The sequence below is a fragment of the Oxyura jamaicensis genome, chromosome 2, assembly GCF_011077185.1.
Source record: "Oxyura jamaicensis isolate SHBP4307 breed ruddy duck chromosome 2, BPBGC_Ojam_1.0, whole genome shotgun sequence".
Lineage (NCBI taxonomy): Eukaryota > Metazoa > Chordata > Aves > Anseriformes > Anatidae > Oxyura > Oxyura jamaicensis.
This window is the reverse complement of record NC_048894.1, coordinates 138508202-138530171: the sequence shown is the minus strand read 5'-3', so window position 1 is coordinate 138530171 and position 21970 is coordinate 138508202. Positions and strand designations below refer to the sequence as shown.

Here is a 21970-nt window from a genome sequence, read left to right as displayed (position 1 = left end):
GACTCCAAAAAATCAGGGTCAGAATAGACACTGCTATCAAATCCATAGCATATTTCTGAATTGATCTTCTGGGACTGAGAGCTAAATGGACACGAGCAAGAGATCTGAAGCCATAATTACCTCAGCCAAAGGGATGTTATCTGGGACATCATGATCTTGCTTGTCTGATTTCTGTCATTTTGACAAAATGACTTTGAGTCACTTGGGGCCTCTGGGGGAAATTAGAAAAGCATACAGAAAACCTAGGAGCATCATGAAAAGAAAATGTTGTGAGGAAATTTGGCTTACATCCTTCTGAGCTCAAGTCCACAAACATTGTTCCCTGATGTGGAGAGGACAGGTCCATGACCAGAGCTCCCAGCTGAGGAAGTATGCACACTTGCATGCCATGCATGTTTGGAGCAAAGGCTTGCTTAGGTAGTGCTTCATGGACTTTGTAGGCTGAGTAAAACTTCTATGAAGGTACAGTAATAATACTGAACCAAAATGTTCAGATGCTTAGTCAAATAATCTTAAAATCAGATAGATGGGCAAAGATAGATGCAAACCTCTGCTGCATCATCTTACCCTGGGTAATAAATAAGTAATAGACCAGCACTGGGCCCCTGATGTTTAGTTAAAATACCATGCTTGCCAGATGGGTCTGGCAATGTGTTTCAAAGGTACTGGTACAGAACCTATGTTTTAGAAGCACCTTTATGAAGCAATATGAAGGAAGTTCATACTTCTTTCTTAGAAGGCTAAGTGATAAGTTTATCCATTATTTTTGATTAAGTACATTTAGAGGAATGAGAAAAGGCACTATATTACTTTTACAGAATCTTTTCACGTTTCTAGTTAAAATCCTACTCAAACAAAAACAATGAAATCATACAGCACTAAGAGAGAACCACAGAATCATGGTGTCAGACAGAGAAATGAGCTTCCTAATTAAATTCTTTGCTTTGATAAGTTTCTATTCCACACTTAGTTGTTGCTATTGCTATTCAAGTCCACAGGCCTATTGTGCTCAATCCTGTAGATACAAAAGTCTGTCTAATGAAGAACTTATAATTCAAACTAGTTTTAAATATCTTTAGAAAATAAGCCTTTTTTCAACACATTTAAAAAGCAAAAAGTAATTTCAATATTTTTATTTGCTTCAAATTCTCTTTTGGTCATCTCTACTTCTTGCACGTCTCCAGGGCTTTATATCTGCACTTCTGTATTAAAAACAAACAAACAAACAACAACAACAAAAACCAACAACAACAACTACTGATGCACAGTTAAATGACCTTTAGTAACAGGAGTACATCAGTGCTTTCTGGATCACAGCTCAGAGGTGACACTCAGTAGAGGTTGAAGTGCAAGCTGCACTTCATGGAGAAGGAAGCAGTCTCAATAATATGGTGTTGTTGTCAAAGAAAAAATGTGTGAGTTCCCTGCTGGGCATCATATATCAAAGCTGCAGACAGTTTCATATGAAGTATTTTCACTGCTCACCTGTTAAAAATGTGTACTTCTAAATTCATTACTTTATTATTTCCTTGAAAAAATAATAAAAATAAGTTAACTATTTGTAAAGGAGTCTATATGTCTTTTCTACTTACTTCACAGTACCAGGAAAAAAAAGGGTCTTTAAGAGTTTGATAGATGGTGATGAGTAACTTAGAAACAGGTGCCTTTGCTGAATTTCTTAAATGATTATTCTACTCTACAGATTTCACAAAACATATACAAATTAATACAATTCCTTTATGAAGCATTGATGTTTTGTATCTTTTTCCATAATATTTCTCCAGAAGTCACAGATAATTTTCCTCTGCATGTTATCAGTGAAAGTGCAGAACACAAAATGGCCAAATTACTGACTGTGGGCGTTGCTACAGACACAGTTGCTGTATGAATTTTCAGCTTTTGAAGAGTTGCCTCAACGCAGAACCCTAAAACAAGTTTAAAAACTTCCATCATATGAAGTGGATTTGGATCCTTACTTCAAATAGTGTAAGAATTTGTCATGAACTGCTAACAGACGCTACAGTCCAATAATAATAATCTTAATGGAAGAAAAAACAAAACAAAACAAATCAAACAAACAAAAACAAACAAAACCAGTTGATTTTAGGTACTTTGATATCAGAGACACATAGCAGCTATATGTAAACTGTTTATCTCTCTGCTTAGCTAATGAGAAGCATGCAGAACAGTTATGTTAGGGTGACACAAAACAGAGTTGCTGCTTTTTGTTCCATGACTCAGTCCATCATACCTGCCCCAGACTCCTGAATAAATGTTTTGCATTTAAAAAGAGCTGGTGAAAGTTGTATGGCAACCTGCCCGTCCCAGGAGCAGAAAGGTCACTGTTGTGATGGTTAAGGAAAGTGCAACACCAACTTCTTGGGTTGAGAGCTACAGTGAAGTACAAAAACCACTGTCATCCCATGCTGGGAACAGGGCTGGTTTCACAAAGGGAAGGATGCCAAGGGAGGCTAGTGGCCGTCGTTCCTCATCCTGCCTGCAGCCCCATTTACTCGTCCTGGGGTGGCTCCTGGGGTCAGCAGGGCCTGAGCTCATTGCCATGGAGAGGGAATGCGCTTTTGATGCTCTTTCCCAGCATACCCAGGCCATGGTTGGGCCTTTACCAGCTGGCAAACACTGCAGTGTGTGCTTCAAGAAGGGCCTGGCCTACTAGGAGTGCATGGTTTAGCTGGCCAGCAGAAGCTCAAATCCAGTATTCCTAGGAAGCCATTGCTAGAGCTATCGGGGCACAGACTGCACCTCTGCTAAAGGGCCTACCATGTGGTAGGGAAAGGGCCTCAGGCTACAGCGCTCGCTCACAAGCATGTGGCCTGCTTGGTGAGAAATGTTGGGCACGATTAACTTCTTTCATCCATTAGAGCAGTTGGAACAATTACTGTAATTATTCTGAAATAGCTTTAAGAAAGCAAACAATACATGCACATTGAAAACAGATTTCTTGATGCTTGTTATCTTTTGCAAGGTTTTTGATATTTTTACCAGAATATAGATTTTTTTTTAAAGTGCTACTGGCTTCCACCGCTATGGAGGAGCCAGCACAGGCTGAATTTCTGTGTTTTCTCATCCAGCTTTGCAAAACACTGCATTTAACTGATAATGGCTGCAATCATGGCAGAAGCTTCATAAAAAATGAAATACTAAGATTACAATATGATGAGAAACTAAGGAACAAATACTCATCAGGCATCAGTTTTAAAACCTACATAATTAAATTCTTTGAAGCATTTTTTGACTGAATGACACAAAAAGAACTAGAAAGAGTCTTGGAGATGAATTCAATTCTCTTGCATCCCACAAGGGAAAGGGCACAGAGAGCATGAAGTACCATTAGGAACAGAAAGGTTTTTTATCTGAAGAAATCCATTACTTAAAACTACATGCTGTATTCCATTTTTTTCGTGTCTTTAAGTACTTCTGCAAAATTACATTCCAGCTGACTTCTTCCACTACAAATTTTCATTCTTCGCTTGTGTCATCTTCCTATTAATCAGCTCTATTTCTCTGACTATCCTTTAGGATTTATTTCTTTTCTTTGCACTGGGTCTCATTGACATAAAACACAGCAAAATATGTAATCTACTACCTGTGCTGTCTCTGCATTCTCCTCTTTATACATTTCTCTTCACTTGCTCTTGTCACAGAGGTAGAAATTTCTCACTGGATCTCTTCTTAAACTGTTTGATCTGCCTAAGTGAGATCAGATGCTATCTTCTGATTTCCTTTCCCCCCTGCCTCTTCCTTTCCTTACTCTCACCTCTAGTCACCTCGTCACAGAGTGCCTGAGGCTCCAAGGAGGAGACCCCACAGCCTCTGGGCAGCCTGTGCCAGGGCTCCGTCACCCGCACAGCACAGAAGGGCTCCTAGTGCTCAGGGGGAGCCTCCTGGGGACCAGTTTGTGCCCAGGGCCTCCTGTCCCGGCACTGGGCACCACTGGACACAGCCTGGCTCCGTCCTCGCTGCACCCTCCCTTCAGCTGTTTATAGACACTGATAAGATCTCCCCTGGCTTTTTCCCCCATTTATTTTTTTTTATTTTTTTTTACCAATTGCTTTTTTTTTTTCCCCAAGTTGTAGGAACATGCTTTAACATATCCCTTTATAATGTAGAACAGAACACCTAGTCTTGTTCTCATCAGTTCTGCAAGTACTGTAACATATATTTTCTCCTTTTCATCTCTGAATTAATTGAACAATCAAATGCATTGTTTAAAATAACTGATCTCCTGTTTTCCAATTCCATTTCAAACACTTTCCAAACAACTATCTTTCACCTCTTGCATTCAGTTGAAACTACACCTGCCAAAGTTTTTAATGATTTCTTAAGGTTTTGAAAGTATACTGGTCTCTCCTTTGCCTTGCTACAATTAATCATTTTCTGAAAAGTTATCCTCCCTGAGTTTTCATACTGTATCACACCTCAGATTTGCCCTCTCTCTAATCTTTCCTTCAACGTGTGCTCTAGTAGATCTTATTTTCTGCCCAACCAGTTAACGGTGATGGCCCCACAAGACTATATCAGTATCTCCCATATTGCTATCCCTAAATTAGCATCCCTTCATTAACAGTACATCAAAATATTATCCCCTTTGCAGTAAAAACTCCCTCTCTTCTCCCCTGCCTACACTAAAACCTCTTCTTTTGGTACCTCCTCACGAATCACTGATCTCAGCTCAGCATCACTAAATTCGGTATTTCCTTCTAAGACCTCCTGTCTGCTTCTTCTCCCAGCCATTGGGATCATGCATGTCATTCAGGCCTGCTCTTTGGGCAGCCCTTTTAATTAAAGCTTCATATTAGGCCCACAATTTTGTGACTTACACAAACTTTCTATTTCTCATCTCTACCTCTTCTGTCCATCCACACAGCTAGTTGTATCCGTTCTCTCACATTTCTTATGTCATTTATTTCAGTGCTCTTCTCCAGCCCTGGCAATTTACCTAAACTAAGCTCATTCCAGGACACTGTAGGAAAGATAATTTTAACAGCCTTCCAGTTTGGCTGTACAACCTTTCACTGTGCAACAGTACAAAGGTACACTTTTTTTTTTTTTTTTTTTTTTTTTTTTTAAATCCAGCTGTACATAAGTTGTCTTTGTTTTCTAGTATTTAATAGTTGTTCCTTATCCCATTTATCTTCTCCCATTAAGGACTTAAAGTTCAGCTCCTGCTGCTGATCAGACCTGCCCCATCATCCACTTGTGGTATTTTTAGTAAAAACTCATGGTTTTTCCCCCATGAATCTAATGCTTGAAAAGAGCTCTCCAGAAGCATTCACAAAACTATCTTTCTTTCTTTCTTCACATCTCCCCATAGTGCTCCCTGTTGTCAAGATGTCCCCAGCCCTGTATTGTCACTATCTCCTGTCATGTGAAATATTTCATAATTCTCCTGTGGTCCCCTCTCTGCACTCTTATGTCATCTCATGATTTAGACTCCCTGTGCTTGGAACAGAGCCCATAGTTTTCTTCTGTATTTGAACAGCTTGTAATACAGTGAAATCCTGATCTGTTACTACAATTGTATATTGATATGAGAAAACAAAACTGTCTTCTTTATTAGAATTAATGTTTTGGATTCCTATTTAGAAAAACATTAAGAAAAGTTAAGATTTAGAGAAGTCAAAAAGATGTCCTGCAATTTATAAATATTCTGAATGCTCACACCATAGATCTAAGAGGGCTCTTTTTGTCCCTGATATCAGCAGGGAGCCGGAATAAGAAATATTGTCAGTTAACTGTACATAAAGAATCTTTAAAGATTACAACAGGGAAACCTGATCTGTGCTTTCTGTTTACTAGCATGCCTTTCCAAGAAAGAACACAATTATATTTTCACTGTACATCAACCATATGCCAATTTTAAGTTTGACAAGGTTTAATGAAGGCAAAATCTGACTGCAGCTATTTCTGCCAAAAAAAGATTTATTGACTTATTGTACTCCAGTGCTCTAAAACCTAATGCAATTTATTGCACTGAAGTACTCTTTAAAATAAGCATGGGATGAACCCATGATGGATATCTGCCTTCTTGGTCATTTAAGTTGCTTTGAACCCATGTATGATCTCAGCAGATTGAAGCCCTTAGTGTGACTATTAGCACTATTCAGAAAATATATGAGTACAGTGCATGGTGACTTTGAAATGTACATCAAGAAGTATGATGTATCATTAACGAACTAATTTTTGATGATGGTGTGATTGAGAACAGCCCCTATGTCTCCAAATTCCCCAGAAGAAAGGTGACTGATGTGCAGAAAGATATACCCGTGACATACAAATATATGTTGAAAATTCTCATCTGCACTCTAGCTTTTATTGGATACCCAAGATCTCAGGATCTGGAGAATAATTTACTACTATTTTTTGCTCCTCAATGAGATGGCTGCTTTGGTTCTGATGGGTACCTCAAATATCTATTGATATGGTTATTTATTAAGTGATGCTTTGTTGATTGCTTCATATTGGTGTTGGGCATGAAAACATTTTTGGAAAGCTGCAGTTGTTAACTAGCAATAAGCAGTTTGTATCAGCACTTGCAGATACTTAATTCCACTGAGACTTCAATAAAACATCTGTACATGCAGCTATCACATGTCCCTAGTTTTAAAATACTTAGTAATTATTAATAATTTTATCTAATGAATATCAGAAAAGATATTTTTAATGAAAATATGAACATGTTTTAAGTTGCCAAATAAGCAAGCGTAAGGCACTGAATTTATAGCAATACTTAGGACCTATCCTGCCTTCAGTTGTGTCCACTGAATTCACTAGTCGCTATATTTCAGCATGCTAACGATAAAAACTATGTATGTATATAATGTATACATACATATATGTATATAGGAATCAATCTGTGCTTTTCAGCTTGTTTCCTACCCTAGAAGACTGTTTAGACACTACTAAAAAGGTCAGCACTTTGTGTACTATGGGAAATGATGGTGGATATAGAAACTTTCATTTTTATTCACAACTTACATACTAAAAGCGGGCAAAATGGGCTAAGTGGGTAGATAATACTAGGGGTTGATTCCCATGTTGGGAGCCAAAAATCTTACACAAACCAATGTCACTGCACAGCAGCCACTTACTAATATCTTGTTTCTCTACCAAGAAGGGAGACCTGGCTTCTCTGCATTCCTGAAGGCAGGCGGCAGCCACCAAACAGAGGAAGAAGAAATGGCTTCTCAAAGAGGAGTTTACATTCTGTGAGGGGCAGCATTTTTGGCTGAAGACTAAGCTGAGTTAAAGCTGAAAACCAGGAATAGGACCATGCTTTCAAAGAGGGAGGACTTCAAGATCCCATTAAACTGGAGACTTAATGAGAGCTGGGAGAGACAAAGGTCTTTAAAACATCCTTTGCAACACTACCAAATGGTTTGTTTAGCAGTCTGTGGAGTAAATATGCCAAGGCAGTCTTAAAGATAGCTCTTTCTAAGCAGCTGTTTTTGCTGAGTTCAAAAATGTGCTCTCATGAGTGAAGGAATTATGGTAATCAATATATAAAATAAGTAGTCTGGCTGTATTGCCCTATACCACCTCAGACTGAACACCACATACATTGATTCTCTTTCTGTACCACCTTTGCTCCATTCCACCACAGGTGAATTATTTGGTTACTTCTATTTCAGAAAAGTAGGTACCACCGCTAGCAGGTAAAAGAAATGAGAGTTTCTGGAGTTTCAAAGATATTCAGCAAATCTCAAACTCTTTTCAAACTTTTTTTTTTTTTTTTTTTTTCTAATGAAGAAGGAAAGAACATTGCATTTCTAATAATGCAAGTTACATGGATTTTGCAATATAAAATGTCACTCATTTGCATGAGAAGTCACGGTTCAGAGGAATTGTGGTAAAATGTGTAAATCTAGAATGCCACCTGATAAAACCAGAGCCAATTGTGCTGAAATGTTTCTGGACATGATACAGCAGAAGAGCTGGATAACCCTTCTACCATACAGCAACCCATGACAGCTATTCAAGTGGAGTGGAAGAAAACAAAAAAACTCTTTGTTTATCCACATCAATTGCCAATCGATATGCACATTTATCAGCCCACATGAAGAGGATAATAAAAAAAAATATATCCAAATTCTCTTCTTTAATACTGACACAAGTAAAAAGTAAAGATTGTTTTGATATTGATGAGGTATCACTCAACAAAAGATTTTTCCCTGAAACAATAATTCAAGCAGGAAATATAAAGAGGGATCTTATATTTCTATTGTTTATTATAGTCAAACTCAAACTCAAGTCTAAACCAATTTAAAAAATAACTTGATGTAGTTATGTGCAAAATAATGAATCAAGTTAGTGTGCTGCATCATTTGGTATGCAGAACAAGTTCCCTGAAGCTGAAACTTGTTTAAATATGAAAGCATCACGGTTGAAAGCAAAAGAAGCTGCACAAAACAGACAATAAACTAAGCAAAGGAAAAAAAAAAAAAAGGAAGGCAAGCAAGGTCCAGGTACACAGGTACAGCAGGAAGACCAGGTCTATAGGCCTACAGAAAATAGAAATATGTTTTACCTGTCATCCTCTTTCCCTTCCTCTGCTTGGTCCTCTTGAGCTTTTTCATCTTGCCCTGATCCTTTGATTTCTTCCTTATCACAGTTCTCTGCCACCTCTTGCCCTTCCCCTTTTTCATTAATTTCTTGCTCCTTTGCTTTTTCCTCCTCCTCCTCTTTTTCCTCTTCCTCAGGAAATATTTCGTCTTGTTCATCCCCTTCCAACCCCCCCTCTTTTTTTTCCTCTATATCCCTTGTCCTTCTGAAGTCAACAAAAATTGAAAGAGGCATGCAAAAGGAAAAAAGAAAAGAATGCAGTAAAGTTAGGGTCACAGAGATGAGCATGCATGAACTCACAAGCAAGGAAAAATAAAAGAAATGAAATAAAAACTAAAAGATGGAAGTAGTCATAAGGTAAGTCATGCTGGCTAATCCTCCAGCCTACACTAGAGAAGCTTTAAATTGTGATGTTTTCGCAGGACGGTCTCAAAGTCTCTCTTTGAACAAAGTTGCATGGCAATACCTCTCATTTTAAAAGGGATACATAACCATACAACAGAAACGATGTGGTCCTAACACTGCTCATAGGAACAGATGTGCAAACAAACTTATCAAATGCATCACATCTCTCAAGAGGACAAGTTTCTGAGAATTCATGCAAGTTGACACTGAAATTTGCTGACAGAAACAGGTGGGTTACACCTTCTAGAAGAATAATCTTTCATTCCTTCCGCAGTGAAACCTCCACTGAGTGTGCACAGGGTGCAGGCAAAGGAGATGCTGTGCTTTGCTCACAGATACACTGTGCACGTCTCGCTGAAGACTAATTCAGCAGAGGTATGCCTGCAGTTGAATTGGACCAGGGTCTGCATTAGTATTAACTAAGAGTTCTGTAACAGCTCAGCAGCTCTGGTTTAAAAAGTAAACTAAGATGCCTTTGACATAGCCAGCACAAAATTTGAGTTCAACTGCCTTTTCATCCATGTTAAGTATTTTACAAAACTGTTTTCAGAAAGTGCAAATGTAACTGTGTCTAATGCCTGCCGACAGCATATGTTTGTTGCTGTAGTGTATTCTAGCATAACTCCAGACATCAAAAACTTGCTAAAAACAAATATCATAAAGATTTCAAAAAGCATTAGATGAAGACATTTAAAACAGTTTCTTGCAAATTCCCTGCAAATTCCAACTGAGGCAAAATGTTATTTTCAGATACAAATATTGAAATAATATTTGTTACTTAAATCACACGGCTATGGTTGGCACCATAGCTCCTTGTGCTCACCTTATTTTCTTGTTTCCCCTTGGCCGCTCTGACTGGACAGACATGTAACTTGTGCTGCTGAAACGAGAAGCGCTGCTTGTCCGAGACACAGCCGAGACATCGCTGACGTCACTGTCTGAGGACTTATTGGAAACATTGTCGGAGCCTCGCTGAGGATCCCGTCCCGACCGATACTGTAAGAGGAAAGGGAGAAAGACAGAGATGTTGTCAGCGGCACTACTGCAAATCAGCTAAAAGGTTGGTCCTGCTGGTATCTAAACTGCCTGTGTCACCAGGCTGCCTCAATTTTTAGACTGAAGGTTTTAACTAATAGAGAATACAAATTGTGTCTTGGTTCGCATTACTTTTCTTCTGCTTTGATATCCAATTCAAGTAATTAGCTCCTTGGTTTCACCCAGAAAGTAACTTTTACAAAAGGCCTAGCTCTCCCAGTGGTTTCACAAACCTGAGCAAAGACATCTAACCACAATACTCTCACCACTGTTTCACCAGTGCACAAAAGCAAAGCAGAGGGACTCAGTGACATGCCCACAACTGCTGAGCTCATGAAAGATTGATCGGGAGACAGAACACACTTCATGCTGTCTACAAAAAGTGTATCTCTCTGGGAGCCTAGCCTATTTACAAGAACTTCTGGTTGACAAATAACACTTTTTTAAAAATTAAAGGAAACAGATAGATGATAGTATCAAAATAAAAGAAAACGTGCTGTTGTAGCTCTGCAAACAAAACCCACAACCTTCTGAACTGCTGGGCTGAGAAATCCAAACGGATGTGAGAACACAGGGATGGGACTAGGGGTAACTTTTACTGATAATGTACAAATGCCTCAGAAATTCAGGAATGACAATAACGCTCTAGCTCACTGACCGTATGCTCTCAACACTGAAGTGGCAGGTGGCTGACCATCAGCAGTAAGCCGACACCATGTTAAGCAGAGTTGTGAAGAGGTATTCAAGTTAGATCTGAACAAAATATTATGGTTCTTTGTTCTTGTTATACCGGTTAGCTCTAAATAAACACTAAGTCTGTGCCACTCTGCATTGCACTATGTGATAAAGAGTAAGTAACAGAAAGATTTTCATTCTCCTTTCCATATACTGACATATGTAATGTCAGTAATGTAAATGTTGCAGCTGGCTTCCCGATCTATACCGATTTCCAGTATTTGTGTTCATTCACCCCCTCCCTCCCCAGCCTTTAAGTGTGGGAGTGCACTTGGCCAGCCATAAACTCACAGGGGATCTCTGTGATCACAACCTCTAAACGGTGTAATATTTATTGATGGCTTTTATTGAGTCCTGCCTGCCCCATTCCCATAACTCTCCCTAGGAGAAGTCTGCACTGAGGGCAAAGGTATGAGCGTAGCTGTGTTGAAAGGTTTGCATCGATTTAGCCTTAAACTACCAAGACTGGCAAGTCCAGCCTGGGCTCTACAGAAAAGGCATCACAAAGCTGCCTTAAGGCCTTCAGCACTTGTCTTTGCTCCCAAGCAGTCGTACTTGCTGGAGCCAGTGCTGGTTCCCACTGGAGCTGACATGTGGCCATGGTGCTCGCCCTCATGGTGGCCAGACGCTGCTGGCACTACAGTCCTCATCTGGCTATTCTTTGGGGAAACAGGATAGACTGTAGTGTCGGGTGTAAATCATTCATGGAATCGTTAATTACATTCCAATTAGGGGACAGATAATTACTTGCGGTGGTTCACAGAATGACGGAGCTTGGCCTGCAGATCCCACACTGAGCTTGCCAGGCAGGCAGGGGAAATGAGCCCTTCTAAATTAAATACATGTAAATGACACAAAGCCACAAACGGTTTCAGAACTGCACAAAGTCCATCTGAAGAGTCATGCTGCAGCACCCTATCGGGCTCAAAAACCCACGGGTTTGATTTTGGCTGCTTCATTTCCTCACCTGGAGAACCTCAATTCTTAAAAATACATTGTTGTTGAAACATATTGTATAGAACAAATCAGACATCTTGACAAATAAAACCTTATTGTATTTTTATTTTTCAAAAAGCTAGCACAGCAGTAATAACCTAGTGATATACATTGAAAAATTGCTACGGTAACAGAAGTAAGCTAAAAGTACGTAATTCTGGAAATGTAAGGGGAAACACAATTATCAGTTCGTTACCTTGCTTCTCTTTTCCCTGTTGTATCTAAAGGTACTTCCCACCAAATATTTTAGATTGGGTCAGAGGACACAGAAATATTATTAGAACCTTACCATTTCAGGATGCTTTAGATTTGAAATTTTGGAACATACTTCTCCTTTTCATTAAATATGCATGTATTAATATTTTAAATATTTATATTTAAAGCCCTAATAAATATTTACACATTTCTTAGCTACAGTCTCACATCTGTTAACTTCCTACTAAAGTAACATCTACATAGTGAAACTGAATTATCTATCTTGTTGGATACCTCAGTAAAATACCAGGCATCTCCAACTCATCCATAAACTTGGTTCCAAATTGCTCTTTATCCTGCTGGTGCCCATCCCCTACAGTCTACTTTTGACCTTATATCTAACTTAATTTTGTCCAGGAAGCAGATGATAATGCAAATGCATTGCATGCTAGTGTTTCAGTAAGTGCAGCACAGAAGACAAAAGGAAGCACACTGCTTGTCTGGCAGAAGCCATGCTGGTATTTTAGTTTTATATTTGCTTCTGAAATTGCAATTTAATATAAGGCAGTTTCCAAACTGGTACTTTGCTCTCTACCTCAAAACCAAAACAGCATTTATGTTCTGTGAATATTGTTTTTTATAAAGTATCAAGTCTCATGTTGTGCATACTGACTGTAAAATGCAACTCTTTTTGCACAACTTTGCACAATTCTTTCTTCAGTATTTGTGTGGCCAAAGTTGCCCAAAGGCTTTACATCTTCATGCATTTCATATAGTTTTTATTCCCCTGAGTCTCATTTTTTATTTTATTTTTTTGCTAAATGTCACCAACTGCACAAGATCAAGTGTTTGACTGGAAAGGCCATTCATCATTAACCAAGTGCCATCTACCCACTGCATCTGAAACAGTGCCACCATTTTGCATCCCTCTCCCCTGCTGTCCCTACGCCCCGTGCTGCGGCACCCTGCAGGGTCACCACCGTCCCCATGGCTGGCTGCAGCAGGACCCAGGTTTGGGTCACCAGATCCAGCAACTGCCCTCTGTGCCTCAGTTTCCCTCAGAAGAAAATATGGGCATGGGAACAGCAATGGAGCCCCATGTCCTTCCCTGATTTGGACCATCTGCTCTGGTCTGTGGTGAAGCATACATGGCTACTGTGCAGGCTAATTAAATACAATTTCTTTATTTTTATTTTTTAACAGCCATTGCTGTAGGAAAACTATCTCCTGACTTTTCCCATGCTGGAAATATATGTCTTTCTTATTTCAATTCATTTTCAACCCAATCGAGGCTCATATAATATAGCCAGGATTCCAGACTTCGATGCCTAACACAGACAAGTTCCCGGCCTCTTCTAGATGTCTCAGGCTCTCTCTGCAAGCAGAGGGCTTGATGCAAAGTCACTTTGGTGTTTTTAAAAGTAAGATGATTTTGTCATATTTGGCTGCATTGAAGAAAAGGATAAATTTCATAACAAATTCTACCAAACAAGTTTTAAAGTTCCTTAAAACCTTTTCCTCTGCAGTAATAAAATCACTGGTTGGAACAAATAACAAAGTGAAAGTTTGGTGCTTGTGCCAATACTTTGTAACTGCAATGGATTATTTTTCCTGCAGTGATGAATTCAAGATTATTACAGCTGAAAAACAAATACCTGCTCTATTTCCCAGCACAGCCACCTCTGCAAGCCTTCCGACCTCTCTGTGAACTGCTGCAGCGTGACTCACAGGCCACATGGAGCTACAACTGCTCTCGTACTTATTTCTCGAAAGAAATTGTTTTGGAACTTCTAATTCAAAGGGAGTTTGTAATTGTTTCATGTTACTTTAATCTATTGTTACCAGTCTTCCATTACAGATTATACAGTTATGCAGTTTCCAGGCAATTGAAATTGTCAGTGATTTCCAACTGTCTTTCTTTTATTTTTTTTTTATTTTTTTATTTTTTTTTAATCTACTCATCAGTTTTTATTTGCTAGCATTTACACAGGGACATATAAATCTGGTAAATGTTTCTACTGGTCAAAATGTTGGGAAGCCGTCTCAGACAATTGTCCATTGTGCTACCACAGCAGACTAAAGAAACCACTCTGGACTGTTTCAATAGTCCCTTGCCTTGCTGGCAAAAGCTTTGGAGCAGCCAGAGCACAGCAATTGTATGAAATGTTCTGTAATTCTAACTGGAGCTTCTGGTTCGAGTTCGTAGCTGTGAAAGGCACTGCAAATGTTAGTTACTATGCTTCATTTGAAAGAATGTTGTTACATTGTTTTAACTGATGGCTGCTCAATGAAGTATTGCATTAAAAATAAAACCAAACACTTATAAATGTAACATTACATTTATATAAGAGGCTCTAAAATCATTTTTACAAAATTTACAAATTAACATGCAGAGAGAATGTAAGTTTATCTGTATCTTGCATACGCACAAGCCTGAGATGAGGGCTGTGCTGACACTGCCCTCGCATGTAATTAGTTCATTCTTAGCCACCTCAGTAACTAGTGCTTACATCTGTCAGTCCCAGCTTCTGCCTCTCAGTCCTGGGTCCTGTCCTTCCTGCCTTCTTTCCATTGCTAATTCTTGATTGCTGCTTCCCCAGCCCTACATTTCTGGCCCTGTTCCAACCTTGCCTCCCCTTCAGCCATTTCTGGCTTTGCGCTGGGCACCCTGTGGTCCCCTGGCCCTGTTGTGCCTCTCTTGGCATTGTTGTCTTGCGCTAGCATAAAAGAGAGAGCTACACGGGGTGTCGCTACTCGTGAGCAGAACGGTGCCTGAACCAGCAGGCCTAGGTGGACGTACTGGGGCTTCCTGGGGAGGCACTGAGCTGTAGTTCCCTGTGCCTCACTCCTCATCCAACATATTTTCCCCATTATTCAGAACATTTCAGTCTACTTCTACCTTTAATAAAAAGATTTGGCTGTAACCAGATTTACAAATCCCACCTCCTAAACCATCCCAATCTCCTTTCAGTGAAGTTAGGCCACTAACTGAAACGCAGTGATAAAAAAGAACGTCTATATTTCTATTTAACAAATGGAAAAATAGTATCTCAAACTTTCCATGTCTCTCCCTTAGTGGTTTGGTACCATCCATTTACTTATTTCACTAAGTGATGCTCATGTATACACTCCTAATAACGAGGTCCTAAAACCTAGAAACCTAAAAATCTCAAGAACTTGATTTCACTACAGGGGCTAAGCCACATTGCAAACCACATCCTACTGCCAAATCAGTAAATGCAAACTGAGCAATGAAAAAGATCAAAAGCAAGCCAGCAGCGGGCCCTAGCAGCAAACAAAGGTAGCCTGGGCTGTATTAACTGGAGCATAGCTGATGCATAATCAGTAGATCAAGGGGATTGCCATATACTGAGCACACATTAGACCATGTCTAGAATACTGCATTCATTATTGGGAGGCCGTTTACAAGGAAGACATCAATAACAGTCTCAAGTTGTGCAAGGGAAGGTTTGGAGTGCGCATTAGGAAGAATTTCTTTATGGAAAAGGTCATCAACAGGCTGAACAGGCTGCTCAGGGATGTGGGAGAGTCTCCATCCATGGAGGTATTTAAGAGACGTGGACATGGGACTAAGGGGCATGGCTTAGTGATGGGATGTGGTAAGTCAGGTTGATGGTTGGACTTGATGATCTTGGAAGGCATTCTCCAGCCTTGAGGTTTCCATAATTGTAAGCTAGAGCAAGTTTAGCAGAGGGCCATGAAATGGCTGGGGCTGGAGCACTTGCCCAGTGAGGAGAGCCTGGGGTGGTGAGGGTGAGGAGGAGCTGGGCTTGTTTTGCCCACAGAAGGACATATTTGGGCGAATCTAGCAGCAGCCTGCCAGGCCATAGAGGGAGGATGTCAGGAAGACAGAGCCAAGCTATCCACAGTTGTGCCAACTGACACAAAGAGAGACAGTTTTACCATTGCGACAGTGAAGCACTGGATCAGGTTGAACAGAAAGGTAGTGCAGTCTTCATCCTTGAACGTTTACAAGAGCTGACTGGATAAAGACCTGAGCAACCTGCACTGATCTCCCCTGACCCTGCCTTGAGCCAGAGATTGGATGAGACACCTCCTCAGGTCCCCTCCAACCCAAATTTCTCTGTCATCCTAGGGGTCAAGATGCCCCTGGAGCTGAAGAAGAAACTGCAAGGCCGGCAGTCACATAGAAGCCACTAGTCTACTATTGTCTAAGCCACTCTCTAAGAAGAACTGAAAATCAAGAGAGGGGTAATCTGGAGGCAAACCAAACCAAAAGACAAAAAATTATCTGCTTCACATATTCTGATTTATGGTGAATTTTTAAAAGAATTCCCTAAGTGTACAACATAAAATAAATATAGTAGAACAATAGAAAATGCCCTGGGATTACACTGAGGGGAACTTACAGGACCTGCAAATATTCAGTAAAGTAAAAAGCAGTTAAGACAGCTCTTAAGAAGTATTTGAGTCCTTTAGGGAGCTTAAGAACTAACTTGCCTGCAAGTTTTTCTGCTTACAAAAGACCTGTTCCTGCAGTCAGCTTCAAAAAATTAAGCAGTCTCTCATTCTTCTGTTCTATTTCATTCAATCTGCTGTTAGGAAGATCAAGACAACCTCTAGTTTCAGCTGCACTGGTATCTGCTCCAAAATCAAGATGTTATTGATGCAGAGTTCATTCACAAAGGGAACTAACTGTTCTTACTTAATCTTACTTTAAGGCAGGACCAAATTTTATTAATTTTGAAAGGAGACGACACTGTAAACTTTCTGCTGGGATATACGAAGTTACCACATTATTACAAAGACGCTGTTCAAAATCCCATCCCACCAATGAAAAATATAACATGCAAAAATGCAAAAAAAAAAAAAAAAAAAAGTTGTTTAAGGTAAAATAAAAGGTAAGTAAAACAACACAGCACCAATTCAATGCATCAACTGTAAAAATTCAAAAGGCAATCCAAGACTGCAGTGAAAATCTAAGGTTTATAATGTCCAAGCAGCTATCTCATAATAACTCTTCAAAAGCTACCTTAACGCCTTAACGTTACAATTCAGAGGGCGCTTCAACTCCTAATCATCAAATTATTAGAACAGGCCTCAATGATATAACGTCATAATAACAAGAGTTCACCTTCACTGGTCTGCATCTTTGGGTAGCATGCCTGATGTACTCTATAACTAGATATCTACTTTAAAAAATAAGACAACTGATTTCTATTACCTATCAAGAAAGGTAATTGAGATTTAAGAAGAGTTTTCATAGTCTGAATATTAAAGTAAGATTATCTTTTTCATGGACCTAGCTGTTAAATGAAATGGAAGAGAGATCCAGTTAGCATACAGTTAGGGTGAAACAGCTGTATTTATATTTATATTACCATATAAATGGGACTCAATAGAAATTCTCATGTGTCCTGAGGATGGACTTCACTTTGTTACAAGATCTCGTGATTCCAGATCAGATCATCCCTAGGCTCATCCATGGCTTCACAATCTACTGTCCAATTCCATCTAACAATATCTCCTACACTTTTTATCTCCTGCTGAACTCCAGCACATTTGTTAAGACAAACTGCCAAGCCTGGCTACAGGTAACTCACTTGTTCAGTGGGCTTAATTTTAGTGATGACTCCTAATTATGTTTCTGGTGCTTTCTGGTCTTCTAACTCCAGTGAATCCTACTTATGTGGGATAAACAGAATCAAAGTGTGCTTCCTGTATTTGCTTCTGTTCCTCAAGTGGTTCATCTGTCGTTTTTGTTATCACTGCACCTAAAATCTCTTCCACTTCATGCAGTCCTGCCATCCAGACAGAGGTTTAATTTTTAAGGATGGTAACAGGGCAGGACTTCTGTTTTGTTTAAGAAATGCTCGGGTCTCCAGTTGTTCTATCTAACTTGGGCTTCTCCAAGATGTTACTGTGCAAGATCAAGCTATGAAGTCAAACAACATGCATTTTAAAGAGTTGTCGCTTAACCTGGATTATAAACTACATTTCCATTATTTGGTGGTGTTTGTTGTTGTTGTTGTTGTTGTTTTGTTGTTGTTGTTTTTTGTTTGTTTGTTGTTTTTTGTCCTTGTGCCTCTCGTAAAAACAAATAAAAATACAGAAACATCTTTGTTTATTTTACCCCAAAAGCCTGCTACATATTTCAACAAATCTGATGGTTTGAGAAAAAGAGTATGAAGTTGCCCCCTTAATGGTACTTTCTCTATGTAACATTTAAATATGACTTTCACAAAACTTGTCCTGTTACACAGCACCGTTAAAGGAATTCATGCTGAAGGAAACATCTGGATTGACACATGGGCCATCTGGTGAGTGCTTATTCCTGTAAGCAGAAGTGCCTGAGGACCATGAGTTACAAAATTGCTCAAGAACAGGATATAAATACATCTTTGCACAACTTGTCTTTATAAGTCGTTAAATCCACAGAAATCAAACTGAGGGTAGCCTCCAAAATCAAGTATAATTCAAGGGAAGGTCCCATAACATTTTTCTTTATCTTTTTTTTTCGCTGATTCTCAGAATACATTTTGAAAAATTCAAGTCCAATAATAAATGCATAAGCTTCGCTAATAATTTGTGTGCAGATGTTCTGCTGATTCGTGTTTATCTAAAAGGGAAACAAATCTGCAAGATGTAGATAGCACCATCTCCTTATCCCTCCATAGGCAAGTTAAACTGCTTAGAAAACATTACTTTTCCCTATAATGTGTTTCCTCAGCACCTTTACTCCTGTCATTTTGGAAAACTAGGGAATGAAAAGCTGCAGGGAGATCCTAAGCATGCAGTCTGCTCCTGGGGAATGGAAAAAATGAACTCTTTTTCTCTTTGTCATTATCCTTCATTTCAAAGAGAGAGAAATAAACTAATTGAATAAATTAACCAAAAAAATAATGTATCATGTCTTTCACATCACAGATTTTATAATCCTTTTGCTCTTTGCTTGTAAGGCCAATGTGAATTCACTTTTACAGAAAATACCTAACGCAAATTACCATTAATTACAACTTCAACTTCACCACATAATACACTTTAACAGCAAGATATTCATATGTAACACTTCAGGAAAACAAAGGAAAACCAAGAAAAAATAATTCAAGTGAAACTGTACAACGAATTTAGGCAATTTCACGAGACGGTTACCTATATTGGAACTATTCTTAGGGTCAAGAACTTCTGTGAACATTTCTGATGTTTAATGTCTGAATTTAAAGACCCTTGAAAGATTTCATTTTACGTATGTTTTCTTGGTATAGCATTAGCATGGCATTTCTAAATTTATGTGTCTGGAAACCAGTTTAGAAGTAGGAAAGATAACATTTCTAACACTGCCTCCTAAAAACCACCCAAGCTACTTCTTTACGATTCTTGAAACTAAAAGTTAGCCTGTTTATCAGCAATGAATTGACGTTATCTTCTCTTAGATCCAGAAAACTGTCAGTGTTTTCAGTTTTGTTTTTAGAAAATCCTATTCAAAGTAAGTAAGATGCAGATACTAATAATTAGCTACTTGCTTCAGATTAAACTGCAGAAGTACGCAAATCACCAGACTTGTTTTTCATCTGACGTTATCTGTCACTCTAGAGAGAAAAGAAACAGGGTGATGCATCCTGGTTGTGCAAAATTTAATGAATCTCAGATACTGTATGTAAGGAAACTAATATAAATTCTTTTAAAGATGTGACATAGTTTGAAAGCAAAAGACACACCAGATAATTTTTGCTGTTATAACAGAAGTTGAACTACATGACAAAATTGTGTTTGGCTGTATGACAGATGATTGTTTTTCTCAACATAAACTGACTCTGGAAGAAAAACAAATTCCAAACTTCTTTTCAGCTATGATACTTAAGGTTATTAGATGAAAATGTATATATTCAAGGCAAAGATTTAGGACAAGATGTTCTGGTGGAAAAGAGAAGGTTCTACTTATGCAGACTTTAATATAAGTTTATGTAATTTTATTTTAAATTTCATGAGTGCTACTAGTAAAATAAGTTTACTGCAACAATTTAACTATTTTACAGTTTGTATTGCAAAAATTAACACATTTGGGGTACATCATTACCCTGTTCAGAATTAGGGCTTGAATTTTCAGAACTGCTTTTTTATTTATTTTTTTATTTTTTTTCCCTTTTTATTCCTCGTTATTATTCACTGATTTCAGACTGTCAGTGAAATCACTGGTAAAATAATGCCTTCAATCCGTAGGAGCAGGATAATATTCTTTCTTATTTATTACTAAAGAAATTATTCTATTGCCTAACACTAAACCAATATTAACTCCTGTAAGCAAGACTTTACTTCCAAATAAAAGTCAGAAATAACATAGATTAGAATGTTTGCAGAGGTAATTTTGTGGTTTAGTAACCTTTTCACTAAAAATGTTGCTGAAGGCATTAAAGCTTTGCAAACAAATTATATCCCTATACTGAGCCTCCAAGGTGCTAATCTAACTTTGATTAGCTCAATTATTGAGCTTTGATGGAAAAACAATGCTGTGTTAAATATCCATCAAAGTTCTTTACCTATACTACTTGCACTAGGGATGTTTGAAGTCACAGTTACAGTTAGTAAAACTAACTGTGAGAAATTATGGATTTAAGATACTTAAGAAAAAGAAAGAAAAAATGCAATGCCTTGGGCAAAATCTGATAGGGACTCAAAGCTTTTTTCTTGCATGATAGATGGCAAAAAATCATCAAACACAAAATGTTGTTTGGACAAAGGCTGATAAACTGGCAAAATTACCACTGACTTCTCTGGGGCTGCTATTAAATAAAACCAACCCATTTAATACAAAGAAGCACTCCCAGAGACTGGACAAAATAAAACATCCACACTAATAAAAACACTTCACATGCCTTATTATTACAGTCAAAGCACTTTTAGTGAAGAATTACAAATTATAAGAGCAAACTCTGGTTGAATCCTTGACCTAAGGCATGCCCAGCTGAACCACCCGGAGCTGCTCGCAGGTGGCCATCCCAGGAGCAGCTCCTGCAGGATTCCTCAGTTTGAATTTTACGCATTTAAGCAGGCTCTATGCCAGCACTGCACTAGAACTCCAGGTTTATCAATTCCTACTGCATGCAACGTTCTCCTTGGTTTTTCAAGGTCAATAGCCTAGCAAACTGATCCAGCAAACATGTTTCTGCCTGAGTTGGACTGATGGCCCTACTCCTGTCATCTTCTAAATGTGAATCACAGCCTTTTCATGCCTGTTCTGCCTGGCACAGAATTAAGAAGCACATTTGTGCTTGTCTGGTGTGATATCACAGACAGCCATTATTATATATATACCTATATTATATATAGATATATATTATTATAGATTATCACCCTCACTTCTTGGGGCTCCCTGACCATTACAGCAACTCAATTAGCTTCCTATATTCTGTATTTTTGAATGGCACTGAAAGGCACCCAGATATTTAGTACAGATTTTCCAATTACTTTGTTGTTGTTTTCTCTAAATCTCATATACTATCAGCATTAGTTTTACTACACCCTAGAGAATTAACTCAAGACACAGACACATTATTTTATGCATTGTTACTTAGTTCAATATCATCCTGGATCTTTACTGCTTAAATTGAGGGGGAAAAAAAAAAGAAGAAAAAGAAAAAGAAAAAAAAAAAACAAACTATAAACAGAAATAATTTAAGTTTACTATGAAAAGACAGCCACTCTGAAAAAAAACAGAGTAACAATTTAACAATTCACAGATCTATATAAAGCAGTTCTGAGAAGAAAATGTCTTCTATTATAAAAATAAAAAAAGGATTTAAGATAAATTGTAGTGATTAGTCTGGTTAGAAATTGGTCAGGACAGTACCCAGATGATTTTAAAGGTGATTAGTAGTGGAATGGATACAATTACACTATTGAATATGGCTTTAATAGATTTTTTTTTCATACACATCTTGAAATAGATTTACGTTAAATAAACACTTTATTTTTTCCCCCGGGAAATATTTGCTTTTTGCAAAAGAGCATTTAACTTATTGCTGTAAGAGTAAAATCCAAGAAT

At 38.4% G+C, this 21970-nt stretch overlaps 1 protein-coding gene across 23 annotated transcripts in view; it reads right to left on the bottom strand.

The window, feature by feature from the left end:
* The window catches only part of RIMS2 (regulating synaptic membrane exocytosis 2), a 457720-nt gene that overhangs the window by 64349 nt on the left and 371401 nt on the right, over positions 1–21970 (bottom strand). For 13 of the 23 annotated variants that reach the window (XM_035316481.1, XM_035316485.1, XM_035316482.1 and 10 more), the window contains one exon: positions 9809–9981. The exons of the other annotated variants lie outside the window; for them this stretch is intronic. In XM_035316481.1, coding sequence (XP_035172372.1) covers positions 9809–9981 — 173 coding nt within the window. The remainder of the gene's footprint in view (positions 1–9808; positions 9982–21970) is intronic. 23 annotated transcript variants of the gene reach the window in all.